Here is a 19,643-nt window from a genome sequence, read left to right as displayed (position 1 = left end):
ATTATATTAATTAATTATATATATAATATTTATGTTATTTTATTAAAAAATTAAAAAAAAAATGAATTTTTTTTAAAAAAAACCGTTTGGGAAGTCGCCATTTGGAACTTGAGCTTCCTTAAGGAAGTCGTCATTTTAAATGGCGACTTATAACTATAAATAAAAAGGGGCATTGTGATATATTTTTTTTAAATGGGAGTATATTGATAATTTTTTTTCAGAAAAAGATTATTGAAAAAAAAAACTCTGTTGGAGGATTGATCAATCCTTTAAATAAATTTCAGTACTCTAGCGATTAGTCTGTGTTTACGTATTTTATCCAAATAAAAGTATGTTTGAGTATTTAGAAGGAGCAAATATAAGCATATTAGATATAATATTAATTACATTAGTTAGGTTGCTATAAAATTTTTTTGTATTATTTTATGTAACAACAATTTTGTTATTATTCAATATAATTTTATTTTTTATTTTTATCTCATCTACGATTTATATTTATATCTACAATTGTTATAAGACATATATATTGATTAAAATAACATTTTAATCTTATCATTTTATGTGAGTCATGTTGAAGGCAATGGTTGATCGGATAGTTGACTCCACAACTATAATGTTAAGAACATGGGAGACTAGAATAGAAAGAGATGGAGCAGTTTCAAAAATTAAAATTGATGAAGATTTGCGAAGCTTGTCAGCTGATATAATTGCTAGAGCTTGTTTTGCGAGATATTGTCGAAGGAAAAGAAATATTCACAAAGCTTACAGATCTTAAAAAACTCCTCTCCAAGATATATGTCAGGAATTCCGAGCTTTAGGTATGTGCAAGGTTGTTAGTAGCGAGCTCTAAAGTGTAACATCGTAAAATCTTACGTGTTTTTGAGCGAGAACATTGTTAGAGCGAAGGCAAAATCGTTGGAGAACCTAGATCTTTGAGCGCGCAGAGGAAAGACGTGACATCATGGGAGTGGCGCGCCGTGTCGCGAAGCTCCGACCCATTTAAGTCGCTTCAACCCGATTGTTAAAAGCATGCTTTGGCTCAGCTTTGCATCTCTTCACCTTTGTATTTTGTTCGTTTCCCATAGAAAAAAAAAAAGCCATGCCCATGAGGTTGAAGGCAGCAACTTGGGACTTGGTTTTTTTTCCAATTATTAACTGGTTTCAACTTTGGAATATCTAATACTTAAATTAAATGATTCAATTTCAGATTTCATCCTTCTATTTCTTCTATAAATTCTTCTCATCTCGACAACTCTTCTCAATCTCATATATGCAACTCTCCTCAATCTCATATATGCAACTCTCCTCAATCCTCTTCACTGCAATTGCTCTTGCTGCCTCATGATTTCAATCATGTCTACAAATGTTCTTGTTGCCTGCATTTCTAGTTCTGCACCTCCCAGAGTATAGAAAATGCATTAGGATGCATAACTGATATAACATGAAAACATGATGTATCTGTTGATGGAGGAATCAGAAAAATAAAATGCAATTATTGTGAAAAAAACATTTATTGGAGGAGTGTACAAACTGAAACGCCATTTGACTGGTACACAACTCAACGCTATTGTATTTGATGTTATACTTGATGATGTGAAGAAACACATGTTTGAGCTTATAAAATCCTTGAAATATAAATCATTGAAGAAATCAGACGAGAATGATACATATAATGAAAAAGTAAAAGGAAAAAAGATCATTAGAGGAGGATGAGAATGCTACCCCGTGCAAAACTTTCCAAGAGAAATGTAGTAATTGTATTCAAGCCACCATCAACAATATTTTTAAGAAGAATTTGAAAGAAGAAGCTTGTCTAGAAATAGCTTTGTTCTTCTACAATAATGCCATAGCATTTGATATGATTGATTTATATGATATACATTTTCAATCAAACAGTAAATTTTATAAAATTTGTATCGATTAAAAAATTATTAAATATTATTACATTATTGTAATTTGATTCTTATTTTTTTTATGTTCATATTTATTTTCATCTTTTATTATTTATTAAAATATCTATTTTCAATTTTTATCTCTCGAATCTACTATCTTTATGAGAATTGTTAACACCGGAAAAAGCATAAAATTGTTCTCCTAAATTTTACGCACAAATAAAAAACGAAAAAGATAAACATAAAAATAAATTGTGTAACACCCTAAATTTTATAATAAACTATTTTATTAGTTAAGTACGATTTTAAATAATTAATTTAATATTAAAATTATTTTAAAATATATGATGATAAATTTTCTGACAAATTTTTGTTATATATGTGATTTATATGATGTGCTAGTTTTATAAATATTAGATTACATGAGCGATATAAATAATAAATATTTTATTTTATTATTTGATATATTTTTTAAAAAATAATAGTATTTTAGTGTAATACATATATTTTAAAGAAAAATATTTTATGCGATTTTACGTGTATATACGTGTACCTAATTAATGTAATACTTTTATGTGTGTTTGACTGATGTTAAGTATGCACGTAGTTATATTTCAATAATTTATAACTATTTTCTATTTTTAGTTATTTTTTTTTATAAATAATTATCTTGAGATAGAATTGATATTGTGTTTGATTTCGTTTATATTTATATACTTGTTATGACATTGTGATTTAATATATATTTATTATGATTTAGTAATTAATATAAAATAATGATGTTATATTTATTTATTTTATAATTTTGTCTATTTTCTAATATGTTGGTATTATTATAATGTGAGTATTTTGAGAAATAAGTATAATTGTAGAGAGCATTTTTCTGTTGGTATTAATATATTTAATATATATTATAATGTTTTATTAATGAAATTGTGTTTTAAAAAATAAAATAAAATAAAACTAGTAAAACCTAAAAGGAGACCAATGGATTTGACCCATGTGTAAACCCTAATTGTTAATAAAATAAAACATACAAACAAAAAAAAGAAAGGGAGTTGGACGGCGGCCGTAAAACCAAAGAGAAACACAACCACAACCTATAGTTTGACACCGACGATCGATAATTGTTCTGAAAAAGTTTCTCCGTTCTCGTCCAAATTTCAATATGTCGTTTTATTCATTTAGATAGTCAAACAAACATACTTCCTCATATTTTTAACCATCCAAATTTCTCTCTAAAATACCCGACTTCTCCGTGTTTGAACCGTTCTTCTTCACCGTAAGTCCAATTTGAGTGAAACCAACGCCAAAATGATCGTGTGAAAAATGGCTATTTTATCCACTGATTTGTTTTCTAATTTATGGTAATTTTCCTTGACCGAATTTCGAATTTAGTGTTTAGAGTATCTTCTCATAATTTATTTTTAACGTTTACCCATAAACTGTCGAGTTAGATCGATTGACGGACAAAGAGTCAATGAACAAAGGCTGTTTGCTCGTGGAATCGTATTTGTGTATGAAAGCGTCGAAATAAGGTAAGAGGTGAGAGAGCGTTTGAATTCATGAGTATAATATATTGTGAGATGAACAGAAAAACCGTATTTTCCAACGATTCATAAGGGGCTCGCTACGTACGGCAGTAGCCCTTTGAGTAATAAATTAATTAATGTGCAAAATGGAAATTGTGAGATTAAAATTTGGAATAGAAATAATTATAAGGTGTTGATTGATTCGTTAAATGTGTGGTATTTAATTTTATTGTGATATTTGATTTAATTTTGCTAAATGTTGGGCATTTGATATTATTGTGATATTTGATTTAATTTCGTTAAATGTGTGGCATTTGATATTATTGTGATATCTGATTTAATTTCTTTAAATGTGTGGTGTTTGATATTATTGTGATATTGGTTGTTGAATTAATTTTATGCATATGTTTGATTAGATGAGTTTAAATGATGTTATAATAAAAATAGATGTGTTGTGATAATTTTATGTAATGATGATAATGTATGATTAATAATGGTGATGTGATAAATTTGTGATGAATATATGTGTTGTTGTATGATTGATGATAGTGATTCTATAAATTTGTGATGAGTTTATGTGATGATGATGATGATGTGTGATTAATTATAGTGATGTTATAAATTGTGATGAGAATATTGTGATTTCAATTTGTGTTTGAGATGACGGTATTAATGGAGTATCATATACCAACGAGGGGAGAAAATAAATATTGTGAATTTGTGAAGTGGAGATTATTTTGTCATCATATAGGTAGGGTCTGACAAGTCTAGTGATTCCGGGGAAGTACAACTGAATGAGGCTGATCGTGACGGTCTGCTGTCGAGCCTTAAGGCAAGATTGTTAGACCTTGGAGGTATTCGGGTGGGGAATTCCTAGGGGACTTGAAAGTAACACTCCAAATGTCGGGAGCTACCACGCAACACAAGTTTACCTCGACTGTCACGTATATGTGTCTCGGGTTGAGTTGAGGGGATCTATAAGGACAGAGCCAATTTGAATTATACATCCACCGGGATGGTGGCATAGTATCAAGCCTCTTAACCAAGTACTTCAGAGTTAGAATGGTACCACATTGTGAAGTAGAGTCTAAGCTCATGCATAACATTGCATTTTATTGTGCTTGTTTTGTTGTGATTAATATGTATCGTGTGTGGTGATAATTTATCTTAAACGATTTGATGTTATAGTGAACTTTATTGATTTTCCTTGAGTGATTTGCCATTTTAATGTGATATTTTCTTGATTGAATGTTTGTGTAATGATATGGTTCTATTATGATTGTTTGCGTGTTTTTCTTACTTGTATTATACTGTCATCATGATTTTCTTACTTGTGCTTGGTCATGCGTTTGCAAAATCGCAGTTATTACAGGTTAATGAATCTTGAAGTTCAAGTTTGGGAGGAACCATGCTCTGATAGGTGATATCGGGAATAATGGTTTAAATTGTATTTTACTTATTTAATTTGAAATGAATTTTTGTATGAAAATCTTAGAAGTACTAGTAAGTTTTTAAATTAAATCAAGTAATAATACTTAAATCAAGCTTATTGAGATTACACTATTTTAATGGAGAAAATAAGTTTAAAGTGTTCCTTTTGATTTTTGAGAAACGTGATATCCTAAGTTAAAAAAAAAAGTTTTTATTTTCTTGGAAACATATTTCTATTTATCTGATGCAAATTTTATAGAAATATAATATAAATTATTATATATATTATTTTAGGGGGTTTAGAGTGTCACAAATTGCTCAAACTAAAAAAGCACTAAAAGAAGATCTTTACATATTGAACATAAAGTTCACCTTGTTTTTATCTCTAAAACTTCCACCTAATATGCAGAAAATGAAATTCATTTTCTCAATTTCAAATTATCGTGTTGAAACCTAATTGTATGAAACATTTTTGTTTCAAAGCATTGTTTAAAAAAAGTTAATATTTATCACTATAATATGAAGAGAAAAAAATTATTCATACATAAAAAAAATACGAGATAAATAATTGTCACTAATAAATATAAAAAAGTACAGATTAAATATTTGTCAATGATATATAAAAAAACTTAATATGTATTTGTTACTGATAAATCTAAAAAAACATATAGAATTTGTCACAGATACATAAAAAAGGGGGAAAATATTTGTCGCATATAAATAATAAAACATGTGGCAAATATTTATCACTTACAAATATATATAAAAAAAAACAATTGACAAATATTTTTTTAATGATAAATATTAAATCGTGAGATAAATGTATATAATTAACGCATAAAAAATACGAGATAAATATTTGCAACTGATACATAAAAAAACACAAGATAAATATTAAAAAACATAAAATATATATTTGACTTTGATAAATATTTTTAAAAAAATATCAAAGAAATATTTATTATTAATAATTAAAAAAAATTAAAATAAATATTTATCAATAATAAATATATAAAAAATACTAGACAAACACTTATTATTGATACATAAATGAGATTGTTTGTTTGAAGTTTGATACACATAAATTGTTTCATTTAACGTATTTGGCATTTGGTTCTTCATATTTCCTATCCAAAATATTAATTCTTATATACTATACATTTATTTAACATGGAAAATGTGGTGTTCATGAGTTTGGTCGTATTTTGTATTTTAATTTACCTATATGTTTAGTATCAAAATATACATGCTATAATTAAGATAAATCACTATAATTATGATAAATTTAATGTGATATCAAATATACACCGTTGTTAGTTCTCGATTCTTAATGCTACTTTAACATAGAAATAAGAAAGCTACAATTTCATACTTTTAATAGACTTGCATTTTCAAACTTACATGTACTTTTTATTAGATTAATTATTCAATTAATAAAATTTTAATTCTAAATTATTATGCAGTAATGAAGTAGTTCACCATTAAGAATCTTTAAAATATGTCGTTCATAATCATACGTAAATATGTTATAATTCGTATATATGATTTTGATTATTCTCTTGAAATCTAATAATTAATATCAAAGTTTACATGTCTCCATTCTCTCATCTGAATCTTAAAAGTATGTAAAATTATGTCGTTCATAATCATCTCTTAATACTTAAATATATTATATGTATCTATAATTTTTTATTCCCATATTAGATTCTTATAAAAAGTTTGAAAGCTCTGAAACAAACACTCCATAACAATTAGATACGACTATTCTTGAAGGTGGCATTTAACATACACATACATCAAATTTGTGTCTACCAGTTATTTTTTGTTAGTTTGTTTTTTATGTGAAGCTCCACATTTATTTGGCTATAGTACACAAAACCAAGCCTTGAATGGTATGAAGCCCTAAAATCTCAAATCGAAAAATATTTCTACTGGCTTTTCAAATTGTTTTGAGTTTTCCTTAATACAACTTTTATGACAATCAATTAAAGAATATAAACATATCACTGCTTATTGTTATCAGTTGCTTGCTTGCAAAATTTTATTTTACGCCAAACCCAAATGATTTTCACCTCAAATTCCAAATTGGGTGGATGGTTACCGAAATGATATCGGGGTTTATGATTGTTGTTGTTGAGCGACCATATTTAATGAAATTGAAATTGAAAATCAATAGAAAGATTTTGTTTGTCTCTGGATTTTTTATTAAAAAAAAGGAATACAAATCATCACATTTTCTATACTGTGAGAATCCTACATTATTTTTTAAACAATAAATTCTCAATATTTAAATCGATAAAAAAAAATCTTTGTAAATTCTTTCTTGTAATAGTAATAATTATTATATTATTCTATAAAATGTTATAATTGAAAAATTACTTTGGGCTCAATTTTGTTAATTTTAACACCAAATGTTATAGACATAACTTGTAATGATAAATTATATGTTGTCTTGTTGTTAATTAAACACTCACTTGTAAAATAAAATTAAAGATAATTCTTCGAGCAATACTTAAGAAATTTAAAGTTGTATCATTCTTACCATGTATTATTATGTATCATTGATGTTAATTTTATTGATTTTACTATAGTCTTTTCTTGTCTTATAATGGTTTATTCATGGTTTAAAAACCATTTAAGGTGACAATGTAAAAACCATGTAAGGATGAAAGTCACATGATCAGAGATTAATCGTAATTTAATTATTCATCCTTTTGTGATTTATTGTGTAGTTGAATATAAGGAGAAATTTATTTTTTGATTTAGGTTATCTTCTTCTTCCTCCATTATAGAGGGGTGGTTTAAGTTCATTTTTAGTCTATAATCACCCTCCAAATAATTTTTTTTCCTTTATTTTGCCTAATTAGGTGGTTTTCACACAATTTTTAGTTTTTATTTTGTTTTTATGTTCTTGTGATTTTGTCATCTGAATGCGACGCTTTTTGATCTTTTTGTCTTGACGCAGTGTTTTTTTGATGTTTTAGTATAGTGTTCGTTATGGTTTAGATTTCTATAGTAGATTTGATCGATTATATATTCCAATCAATTAATTTGGTGTTGTCAACGTTACATATTTGAAAACATTGGTATTCCAAACCTTTTAATTTTGTCATATTTGTAGGCATTTTTCTGTTATTTTATACTATGTAGTCATTTTACACTATTAACTTGAGTGTTTCGAGTTTATTGACAAATTTATCTAATTTATTTTTAGCAAATTTATATTTTATCGCATCGACGTATTCTATAATTAAAATCAATAAATATCATTTCTTTTTGTAAATAATAATGATGATAATGATAATAATAATAATAATAATAATAATAATAATAATAATAATCATAATAATCATAATAATAATAATAATCATAATAATAATAATAATAATAATAATCATAATAATAATAATAATCATAATAATAATAATAATAATAATAATAATAATAATAATAATAATAATAATAATAATAATAATAATAATAATAATAATAATAATAATAATAATAATAATAATAATAATAATAATAATAATAATAATAATAATTGAGCCCAACAGTTCAATGATGGTAAGTTACATTGGTACAATTGTTCTTCAAAATATCCTAATAACAATTGATGATTGGAGACATAAAGTTTCTTTTATTTTTTTTCACTTAAACTATTTATTTATAATTTTATTCTTTAAATATATTAAATAATTAATTTTTTTTAAATATATATACCTTTATAAACGAATATTTGTAATAATTTTTTCTTTTGACTTTTACTCTTTATTTAAACTATTTTATTGTATTATTAATCATTCAAATAATTGAAATAATATTTATAATTTCTATTATTTTTATCATAAAAAATATTTGTATGCACAATAATAATAATAATAATAATAATAATAATAATAATAATAATAATAATAATAATATATTTTTATTTTGTTTTGGACAATATATATTTCTTGGTCATAAAAAAAATGACCATAAACTTTATTTTTTCAACAATATATATATATTTCTCCTTCAACACCTTTGTGATTACAGTTACGTAAGATCCACACAATTCAAATCCGACCAAATCAATCAGGTCCAACAACACCAACCCACCAACCCCTTTTTTTTGTTTCATTTTTTAATTCTCTCTCTCTCTCTTTCTCTCTCTCACACACAGCTTCTATAATTCTTCACCATCTCCAGTTTCCAACACCGATCTCGACGACCCTTTTGCATTTTCCACTCATTTCTCTAACGTTTCACACGTGATTTGCAATTTCAAAATTTTGGTCATCCTCAAAATTTTATCTTGGGGTGCATGTCACCCTGCTGACCCATCACATTTTTTGAAGATTTCATTCTGTTGTTTAGATATTGAAAAGTTTGATATTTTTTTTTATTCGGGTGGGGGGATTTGTGGTATTTCAATGGGCTGTTTGGATGATGGGCGTTTCACTGTTGAGCTTGAAAATGGGATGAAAATTGATTGTAGTGAAGTTGGGTTGGAGGAACAAGGGAAAGATGGTTCTGCCATTGAAGATGCTGTCAAGGTTTTGTTGCTGGGTCTTGGAGAAGACATAAATAGAGAAGGTATTAGAAGGACACCACTTCGTGTTGCCAAGGCCCTTCGTGAAGGAACAAGAGGTAAAAATAACTGTTTCTTCTTATTCTTAATCTATACAGCAGGGACACTTTTATTACATTCATATAGTTCATTTTCTCAAATTATTACTGGGGTTAACGTGTAACTCACGGCCGTGTACGGTGTCAGTATCTGTGATTCATAGTTCTTAATAAGATATCTATGCATGTTGTTTAAAGATAGTAAGCAACTTAGCTCATAAATGTTTTCATTTTTCTGATATGTATATCATATATGCTTTTCTGTTTTGATGTGTAATTTACTACATAATATTTGTACTTTAAAATTTAAATGGTTATGAGAGTTATAGCTTTTCAACTTTTGTTTTACTGTGCTTTATGAGTAGTAGAATTTTGTTTGTTTGGCCTGATATCTGTTTGGATCTAAAGTTCTATGGATTAAATGGATCTTTTACTATCTTTCCTATGATAAAGTCAGGAAAAAGCTAATAGAGTGATAATATTTATTTGTCTTTTGTTAGATGACCATTTGTTATTTATTTATTTACAAGCTATTCCGTAGTACTTTTTACATGTATGTTTGTCCTTTTCTTCTGAGTGGACTAAATTGAAGGGGATGGAGATTGGAAGTGAATATTGGGTATTAATTCATCTTGTCAACCTCCATCTTAGTATTTATCTTTATGGAAATAGAAACCTATAGTGAATTTAAAATTTTTTGACTTCTTTTTGTCTGTTGTTATGGTCAACTACATTGCTAAATATGTAGCACCAAGACACCGACACTATAGATTGAAGACATGTCTGGTGTCCATTATGTATAGGTGTCAGACATGACACGGTACTCTCACATGTTATATTCAATCACTTCCAATTTTCAAATATTATCAGTGTCATGTCTTGTGTCCGTCCTTCTTGTTGCTAACTCTCAAGCAGTCAATAATTATGGTTTGGTTTATATCTTGTTTAGGAAAAACATAATTTTTTGATTAACCAAAAAGGGTATACTTTTTATGTGCTTCTCTTCAGTTTAGTATAATGTAGATGTTATCTCGAACTGCAACTCTATGAGTGGAAATTGCCAAGAGTTCTATTGGTAAGGCGGTGTACATGATGGTAGAAACTACTAGCAACAGGTATGAGTGTGTTTGAGGGATCTTGCACCACTTGTTCTGGAATGAAATCATTAAGTGTTTATGAAATTTTGTTGTGTTTGAAACACAAAGGTACTGTTTGTGAATACAGGGAACAATTTGAGATATATGCAGGACTGATGTGTATCATAGAGCATACATATCTTAAAAGGATCTTCTTGAGAGAGAAAAATATCTCAACTATGTTAGCACTTTAACCCTAATAACCTATCAATCATTTACAGCACACCCGAAAATATTATTAAAATAAAGGGAAAAAGAACAAAGGAAGCATGGAAGCTAGGTAACTAAAACTATAAGACGGTGAGCCGTGCCTATTACGCATGAAAGTTTCCAAATAAAATCCAGAGGCAAATTCTACCAGGTGAAACTACAAATAAGAATGTGGGGCATTTATGTTAGCAAGTGTAGAGACTAGAGAGAACTCCCAAGAGTTCTGAATTATCAGGTTCTTAGAGTTATGTTATGGGAAAAGGAAGTTCTTCATCTTGAAAGCAGATTGCATTAGTCATTCTTATTTTTTTAACAATTTTCCACCGAAATAATAATTTATTTCATACCTGAATCATGAAGTTGTCCCAAGGACTGGTCTAAGCTTTTTTTATATGGAAATTATTCATTTGTCAATCTCTTTTTAGGGACCAATATCTGGTCATTTATGTATCTTCAATTTGGTCAGCTTTTGCATCTCTTTTTCTGTGTTAAATTGAAATTTATAATATATATTTAAAAACTGCCATTACTAATCATAACGAGATCTATCTTCTTCCAGGTTACAGGCAAAAGGTGAAGGACATTGTTCAAGGTGCTTTATTCCCCGAAGCTGGACTAGATAATAGAGTTGGTCATGCTGGTGGAGCAGGCGGACTTGTTATTGTCCGAGATATTGACTTGTTTTCCTATTGTGAGTCATGCATGCTTCCATTCCAGGTCAAATGTCATGTCGGTTATGTTCCTTCCGGTGAAAGAGTTGTTGGTTTAAGCAAGCTCTCTCGTGTTGCTGATGTATTTGCAAAACGACTCCAAGAGCCTCAGCGTCTCGCAAATGAAGTTTGTTTTGCTTTGCATCATGCAATAAAGCCAGCAGGTGTTGCCGTTGTACTTCAATGTACACACATCCACTTTCCAGACATAGAATCGGTCTTTCTTGACTCAAACCACCAAGGATTGGTTAAGATACTCGTTTCTGCCGGTTCTGGGGATTTTGAAAACAAAAATGCTGATGTATGGACTGATTTCTTTAGTCTAGTTAAATTTAGAGGTATCAGTATGGAAAAAATTCATCGTAGAGAATCGTCTGACTTGTGCTGGTGTCCTTCTCAATGCGCCAAAGCTTCCTCCAAAGTCGTACCGATCAACCCTGCAATGGTTACTGCGGTAGCTTCAATTATTAAGTCTTTGGGAGAAGATCCACTGAGGAAGGAGATTAGAGGGACTCCAAATAGATTTGTGAGGTGGTTGATGAACTTTCAGAACAGCAACTTTGACATGAAGTTGAATGGTTTTCTCAATGCTGGAATAGATTCTTTGAACGAGAATAACGAGGTTGACTTGAACGATAAGAAAACATTTACTGAGCTGAATTTAACATTTTGGTCGCAATGCGAGCACCATTTACTTCCATTTCACGGTGTTGTTCACATAGGTTACCTCATATCAGATGGATATAAGCCTATTGGAAAATCTCTTTTACAATCCATAGTACATTTTTACGGTTTCAAGCTTCAAGTTCAGGAGAGGCTTACCAGACAGATAGCGGAAATGATTTCACCGCTGATAGGTGGAGATGTGATAGTAGTCGTAGAGGCAAGTCACACATGTATGATTTCTAGGGGTATTGAGAAGTTTGGAAGTAGTACTGCCACTATCGCTGTGTTAGGACGATTTTCAACTGACCTTACTATAAGGGCTTCCTTCTTGCAGGGTATTCCAAGTCCTACATTTACTTGAGATCAGTGAATTTTTAATAATTTAGCACTAGCTATAAATTGTTCTTTTGCATTTGAAGGTTTGAAGTTGCTCAAATTTTGTTTCAGTTACACATAATTATAGCCAGAAATTTTACATGCTTGTTATACCTTATAGTCCAGAATCAAGATTTACATACTGGCCAACTTTGGTTGTAAAATGTTGTTTAAGTGTACCCTGAGTTTTTCTTGATGTTGATGTTTGAATGATTGTTATCAATTTTGATTACTTTATATATGAAGGTTCACAACTTTCTTATCTTAGTACTACAGTACACTAGTGCATTGTAGTTATTGTCTAATAGCAGCGGAAGAGAACTCGAGCAATTCAGATATGTTTAAAGAGGGCAATGATTATGCATTAAGAGCAATTCAGATATGTTTAAAGAGGGCAATGATTATGCACTGACCTCGTTTTTATTTTAAAAATCATCCCTTACTCGGTTTTAACCGGACGACGGTGTAATTTTATATTGATGGTGCGTGTCCTTTTTTCAAATATTTTAACAGATTTCATCTCACATGTGAAATGGAAGGTGTCACCTATATAGATCTAATAGCTGCATTGAACTGATCATGTTAATGTAAATGGTACCAAACTGCATATTAATCAGGATGAGTATATCAATCAGATATACTTTCAACCGTTAGTTGGACCTAATGACAAAACAGTTCCACAATACACCATCATTCTATCATAAACTCGTTTAACAATAGAATCCATGAAGAAATACAATTATTACCGCGATGGAAGTGTGTGCTACAACAAAAGAAATTGAAAGGTAGTTTGTTTGTATTTTTTATTAATTACAATAATAAATTTCTTTTTTTATTTTCTTTATCTATGCAAAAAATTATACATGAAATAGTAAAAACAATTAGACATTTTTTGTTTTCACTTTAAAAATTATTAGGTTTTTTTTTTTTGCTTTGAAAAATTTATATAAAAACCATTGATTTAAAAATGTTTTATTAATTTAAAAATAAAAAATAGGAGCAAGAAATGTTTTTTAAAACTAATCAATGGAGAACAGGCCTTTGGTGTCCCTGCATAAAAAGATTGAAGTAATGTACTTTATACAAATTTCACTGTTATCAGAGTCTCTACAAGTCATTGATGCATAGTATGTATCAGTGTAGTGAACCTCAGAGTACCGAGTTCTATACTCACTCATACATAAATATGAATTTAAATGAAAAGAGTGTCAACAAGTAAAATTTTGCCAAATAATAAAAAATTAATTGGGAAGTAATGAACTGCTAACATTTTTCTAAAAATATTGTTTTTACTTAGAATTTCAACCATGTACAGAATGACCATTGCAAGAACAAAAATGATAGATCACACATGCATAGTGTTTCCAATTCAATGGCAACCAAATACTCATAATTACCACTCTTTTCACCTAGCTCCATAACAGAGATTATATACAAGCCATATCAGCAACATTCAAAGCTACCATATGTGCCGAATTTTATGCCACTCTATCTCAGGTTCTTTTTTAGGAACTTTTACTTTTGGAACTTTTACTTTTGGACCTTTTACTTTTGGACGCGTGTCACAAACTTTTCTGTAGCAAGCTTGCTGTTGAGGGGCATGATACTGGTTCATGAACTTGTTTTGTTCCAAGCCAATGGCAAATCCAATTGCTAGTATCAACAAAATCATGCATAGTGATAGAGATATTTTATGAACCTGCAAGCACCAACAGTTAGCAAATTCAATGAAGTTTTTTTAGAATGTACCTATAATTAGGTCACTGTTTGAGAAAGAAAAAATTGAAACCATTAGATAAAAAATGGAGTGAACTCTTAAGTTAGTCTCCCAAAGTTACAGTAGTCATCACATAAGTCTTCCAAAAATATTGGTCGTTAGTTTAGTCTCAAAAATCTTACGGTCGGCATATTGTTCTTTGAGAAGTTTTGTCCTCAAAGATCTAAAATGGCATAATTTAATGCTTTTTCCTTTAAATATGCAGGATCTGACTTTGGATTCCTAAAGTGTACCAAATGAAATACCCTATCTAGTCTGGATTATAAGGAAAAAAAATCCTTATGGTAAACTTAACTACTTTCATCCTATTAATGAATAATAACTTTGTTCTCCGCCACTTGTAGCTATAACTCAAACTTTCACCCTACTTCACTGAGTCATGTTAACTTAAAAAATGCTTAATCATAAAGTCTGGAAATATGATAAGAAAATTAAAAAATAAGATAAAAGTAAAAATAGAAGTTCTAAGTGTACGTTTGGTTGCATGGTGCAGTTTTGTTTTCTCGCATCCTGAAGCAAATTGAACACAGAAGCTATCTCTTGGAGCTTCGATTTCACCATTATGCATTCAAAATCTTATCATTGCAAAAACAAAAGGTGCTAATTTTGTTATCGGCTTGTATTTATAAATTTGGGGAAATAGCACAAACCTTATTCATACCATTGCTTTTCTGAGGAAAATTTCTGTCAGCATGCTCAAGAGTATATCTTAACATTCCAATTACGGCAGATTCAGTCACTAGGTTATCACAGTCTGCAGGATAATTAAGAAATTGTTAAATTTATATTAACTTCAATGAAATAAAAAAATATTGAATGAAAGAGATGGTGACATAAGTTGAAAGGCTACCTGGGATGTCAAAAATTTGCTTTGTTGGTGGAATTCCCAATAACTCCCCCAAATATGCATGGACGCGGGCACGGTCGGAGAGTGATAGGAGATCTCCATGAGTGAATACAAGTACAGGTTTGTCATCTGCAAGTAATAGAAAAAAACTATCAGATTGGCTACAAATACAATTATGAACCCAGGTAAGATAAATGAAATGACAGATCGATAGTAATAATACAAGGAAATGTACAATGAAATATAGTATTCTGAAAAGGTTTTCCTTCATTCGAACTTCCTAATTTTCTGAATGCATCCTTTTTACTATTTCTCCCTATTTAGCTAATTGAGTCTTCTCTTAACTAATCCTAACTACTTTATCTGCCCTTTATTCCACCCTTCTATCTGAACCAAACAATACCAGCCGCTTAGAAAGGAACCTTGTCCTCCAGTTTGAAATTAGCCAATATATAGTTGAAAACATGACAGTGTTCATGTTATTCGTTGCCCAAAATCTACAAACAGACTGCCCAGTTCTTCATTTGTCTTGAATTTAAATTTACACTGTTTGGATAAACAACTTAATTAAATACTTAGAGTATAAGCACTTAACATATTAAATGCTTATCTATAATATTTTTCATAACAAAGATAAAATAAACACAAATTATTTTTATAAGTTAGAAGTTGTTTTCATAAGCTATCATGAAGAGCTTAAGGAAATAAGCTGTAAACATCTTATAGACATATCATAAGTTCTCACAAACAGTCTCACAAATGCTTGTGTTAGTAGATAAACTCAAATAAGTTAATCTAAACAGATCCTTAAACTAAAATTCAAAAGCTAGTACAAGGAGTGAGGATTGTCCAAACCTTATAAGCCAAAATACATTAATATGTAAGGATAACCAGACCAGCACATAAGAGAACACTGAACAACCCAAAATACATTACATAGACATAGACGGTCTTTCATAGATGTTCAGACAACAGAATGCATAATGTAACCAGTGTCCGAGATTTTATTATCTACCAGAATAGACTACATAAATTGCAATATCTATTGTTGATGAAAGATACAAAACGTTGTAAGCTTTCCAAGTCCCAGAAACTATTTTACCGGCTAACAAATTGAAATAACTGGACGAAGACAGATGATATTAAAAAGTAGACACAATGGAATTATTTACATTTATCTAGGTTTTAGAATCTTCATGTTAAAGAAGCTGGTTTCAAACTAGAAGTCACTTTTTTTATTGGTATAAACTGACATCAATAACAGAAAGCATTGATTTACAGTATAACTCTTTCAATGAACAAGAGATGGGAAAGATAAAAATACAGGCTTTTCAAGAGTTCTGCATTCTCCTGTCCAGCCTTGTCGTTTCCTATAATTATAGAATTCGTCATATCCTTGCATTTGTGTCGCATTGTATCTGTTTTTTTAGTGCACCATGCTAAGATAACTACTTATCAGAAAATGAAAGGAAATACATACCTCTATGTAAATGTATGCAAAGGAAAACAAAAAATAATGAACACAGTTCTGTGATTCTATCAAATTTAAAAGGTTACAACACAGAAGCTTGTCTGGAAAATACCTTTAAATGACAGGAATGGGCAATTGAAAGTAGAAACAATTGTTTCGATATACTTATCCTCCAAAGCACCAGCATTCTCCATCGCATTCAGAACCAAAAGACTGTTAATAACACATATTACAAAATTAACTTTTCTGCTCTTATTGGAAAAGAAACCTTTCATGTCACCTTTATGCTTCAAACTTTTCCTCAATCTCTGACTATCTATACTCCTGATAGAGAATTGGTAAAACTTTACATAAATATTAACATTGGAGAATATTGGAGGAAATGTTATGACTAAATATTCAAACCTGACAACAAGCTCTCCATTACGAACACCTTTTGTCATCCAATTCTTCAGAATTTTATCACACTCACGAGAATTATCCGGCAAACTACGTGTATCATACAGACAAATAGAATTTGAGTCTCTTGGAAACATATACTCGCAGAGGAAGTACGTTCCATCCCCTATAAGTGAATTATCTGGCATCAAAAGATAAATGTAACGGAAATTCCTTACAGCAATTTATCCAAATGTACAAAGATATATCGACGGAACCAAATCACTTCTTCATTATTCAAGTTGATATTGAAGTTAAAGTGGTAAAAAATATACATGATACTTGTGCTCTTGCGGGTGCAAATTTGTCGTCCTCAAACACCTTAGAGATTCTATTTATGAGACTACTTTTCCCAGATCCTTTTGGACCAACCAATATGAGGCATGTTGTCTCTGGTACATCATAATCACATAACTTTAAGCCCCTAGCCTTCTCAATCCATGTTCCAGGCTTATAGCTGTGACAATCAAACCACACACGACACGATAAACTTCATTTAGATTCGCAACTACACATATGCACTCATACAAACATTTGAATTTTGATTTCAGAATGAAGATGAACTACACAACAAAATTTCAAGTTTTCATCTAATGCAACATGTAAGGGTAGGAAAGAAGAATGTGATGGAAGCCTTCATTTTATTCTAAGGGAAAAAAGTCGGAAGCAAAAAAATGACGCAACAAAACAAACAATTATCCAGGGTCTGTTTTTTTATTCTGTTTCAAATTTTCCCCCTGCAATACTGCTTTCATGATAAAAATAGAAAACAATTCAACACCATGTAGTTAATGTCTAAGAACCCAATCACCCCCTTGATTGCACAAACGAATGTGCACATAGTTGATGAAATTGTGGTTTCTCAGCTTATTTTACATAAATCAAGGTAACGCAAACAACCTAATTGATGCTTTTGACTTGAGTCCTACAATCATTTTTTCAATGAGTTTTGAAACAAGTACAAGATAAAATAGTGAATGTCACTTCCTTTACTTTGACTAGGCCATTTTTATTTTATTTTGTTATTTTCTTTAATTAATCAATCAGAGATCAATTTTCCTTAGAGGATGTTATTCACTTTCAGTGTTTGAATGCTAAATTTCAAAACAACTTGGAAGCTTTTGCTTAGTATATTAAAACATATATGGCTAAGTAGATATAGACAAATGAAATTTGAGTTCAAATCAACACCTCAAGATTTTTTCTTTCGCTTCTTTCAAACTCTTGCTATCAATCTTCAATTCATCATAACTTTGCAGGATTTCTTGATAGACACTATGTCTCTTCCTATCACTGTTAACAAAATCAACAGCAGAAGAAGGCTGTGCACTTTCATCACAAATTTCTTCAAAATCTAGCACATTCTTCTCATTCATTGTATTCTCCCTGAAACATTAGAAATCACAAAATCATCATCAAGTCACTGTCATAAATAATGCTAATGTTAACCAAGTGATAATACAATAGGATCAAAAAATAACATGAATCAACTTCAACCATAGAACCTTAAAATCACCGCACCTACAAAACCACGATCCAGCTAAGTTTCGCATATTATTTCTTAAAAGCCAAAGTGACATGCATTATATCTGCACGTTTCTCTGTCATTCGAAAAACTAAGGCCAAGTTTAAATTAGCTTCTAGCTTACCGTTTAGGGTTCTTAACATACAAAAAATCTAAACAAGCTTTAAAATTTGAAAGAGAATTTAAATGAGAGAGCATATGGAAAACTCATTAAGCAAAAGCTAATTTGAAGTTATACATCGAGAAAAGTTTAGTTCAAAAATTCTTAACTATACTAAGATCCTATTAATAATTAAAATTTATTTTTCCATAAGTGCTTGTTCAGAAGTTCATCCAAACTAAGCGCTTGTTTGTTCAAGAACAGTAATCACGGATGATGATCACAGTACCTGGAAAGGGGTGGCAAGGAGTGAGAAGAAAGGAAAGGAAATTCTTCTTCTTCCAAAGAAGAATCTTCATGTGTACCTGATCATTTGGTAAAAAAACATAAGAACTCATCAAGTTTACATATAGGAATTCAAAGAAAACAAAAAGGAACGGTTGTTGGTAGAGTTGAGAGAATGAAAAATACCGTGAGAAGAAACAACGGAATCACCACCCATGATGATAATTGTGAATTTTATACCCTCTGCGTTGTATTGAAATCAATTCAATGGTTTTGGAGTGAACTGAAGATAACTTTCAAGCTAAGTTAAACCAAATGAATAATAATAAACGAAGAATCTATCTATCTTTCTAATTAATTAATGTTTTTTTTTTTAATTATAAATAGTTATTATCAGCTAATTCCTTCTTTAACCTTGTTTATTTTAGACGAGGATTTCACAGTATTTTTTATTATGTATTTGTTAGATTTTATTTTTTTATTTATTTTGTTTGATTGGACAGTATTTTTACTAATTTTGATTATATTTTCATAAAGAACGAAATTCGAGCTTGATAATTTAAGGTGATAATTTAAGGTTATAATTTATAAGGCTAAATTCGAGCTTGATAATTGAATGAACTATGATTTTTATACT

At 29.6% G+C, this 19,643-nt stretch overlaps 2 protein-coding genes across 8 annotated transcripts; one reads left to right on the top strand and one right to left on the bottom strand.

Annotated features, from left to right (window-relative positions):
* The first annotated feature begins 8,988 nt into the window (after nucleotides 1–8,988).
* On the top strand, nucleotides 8,989–12,759 carry LOC101508306 (GTP cyclohydrolase 1). Its single transcript, XM_012713522.2, has 2 exons — nucleotides 8,989–9,487; nucleotides 11,372–12,759. The coding sequence occupies exons 1-2, from the start codon at nucleotides 9,271–9,273 to the stop codon at nucleotides 12,547–12,549; spliced, it is 1,395 nt and encodes a 464-aa protein (XP_012568976.1). The 5' UTR covers nucleotides 8,989–9,270; the 3' UTR covers nucleotides 12,550–12,759.
* Nucleotides 12,760–13,808: 1,049 nt separating this feature from the next.
* On the bottom strand, nucleotides 13,809–19,342 carry LOC101507360 (uncharacterized). Of its 7 annotated transcripts, none has more exons than XM_073366668.1 (10): nucleotides 19,193–19,342; nucleotides 19,011–19,086; nucleotides 18,288–18,482; nucleotides 17,372–17,553; nucleotides 17,064–17,238; nucleotides 16,771–16,982; nucleotides 15,191–15,316; nucleotides 15,002–15,094; nucleotides 14,815–14,915; nucleotides 13,809–14,262 (listed from the first exon to the last, which is right to left on the bottom strand). In XM_073366668.1, exons 1-10 carry the CDS (start codon nucleotides 19,221–19,223, stop codon nucleotides 14,023–14,025), a joined length of 1,431 nt encoding a protein of 476 aa, XP_073222769.1. In that variant the 5' UTR covers nucleotides 19,224–19,342; the 3' UTR covers nucleotides 13,809–14,022. The 7 variants fall into 7 exon arrangements, with proteins under 7 accessions (XP_073222769.1, XP_073222770.1, XP_073222767.1 ...); XM_073366669.1 differs by having other exon boundaries at nucleotides 16,771–16,871; XM_073366666.1 differs by having other exon boundaries at nucleotides 16,771–17,238.
* Nucleotides 19,343–19,643: the final 301 nt, after the last annotated feature.

This window comes from Cicer arietinum, chromosome 3, assembly GCF_000331145.2.
Source record: "Cicer arietinum cultivar CDC Frontier isolate Library 1 chromosome 3, Cicar.CDCFrontier_v2.0, whole genome shotgun sequence".
Classification (NCBI taxonomy): domain Eukaryota; kingdom Viridiplantae; phylum Streptophyta; class Magnoliopsida; order Fabales; family Fabaceae; genus Cicer; species Cicer arietinum.
This window is presented reverse-complemented; position numbering and strand designations above follow the sequence as displayed.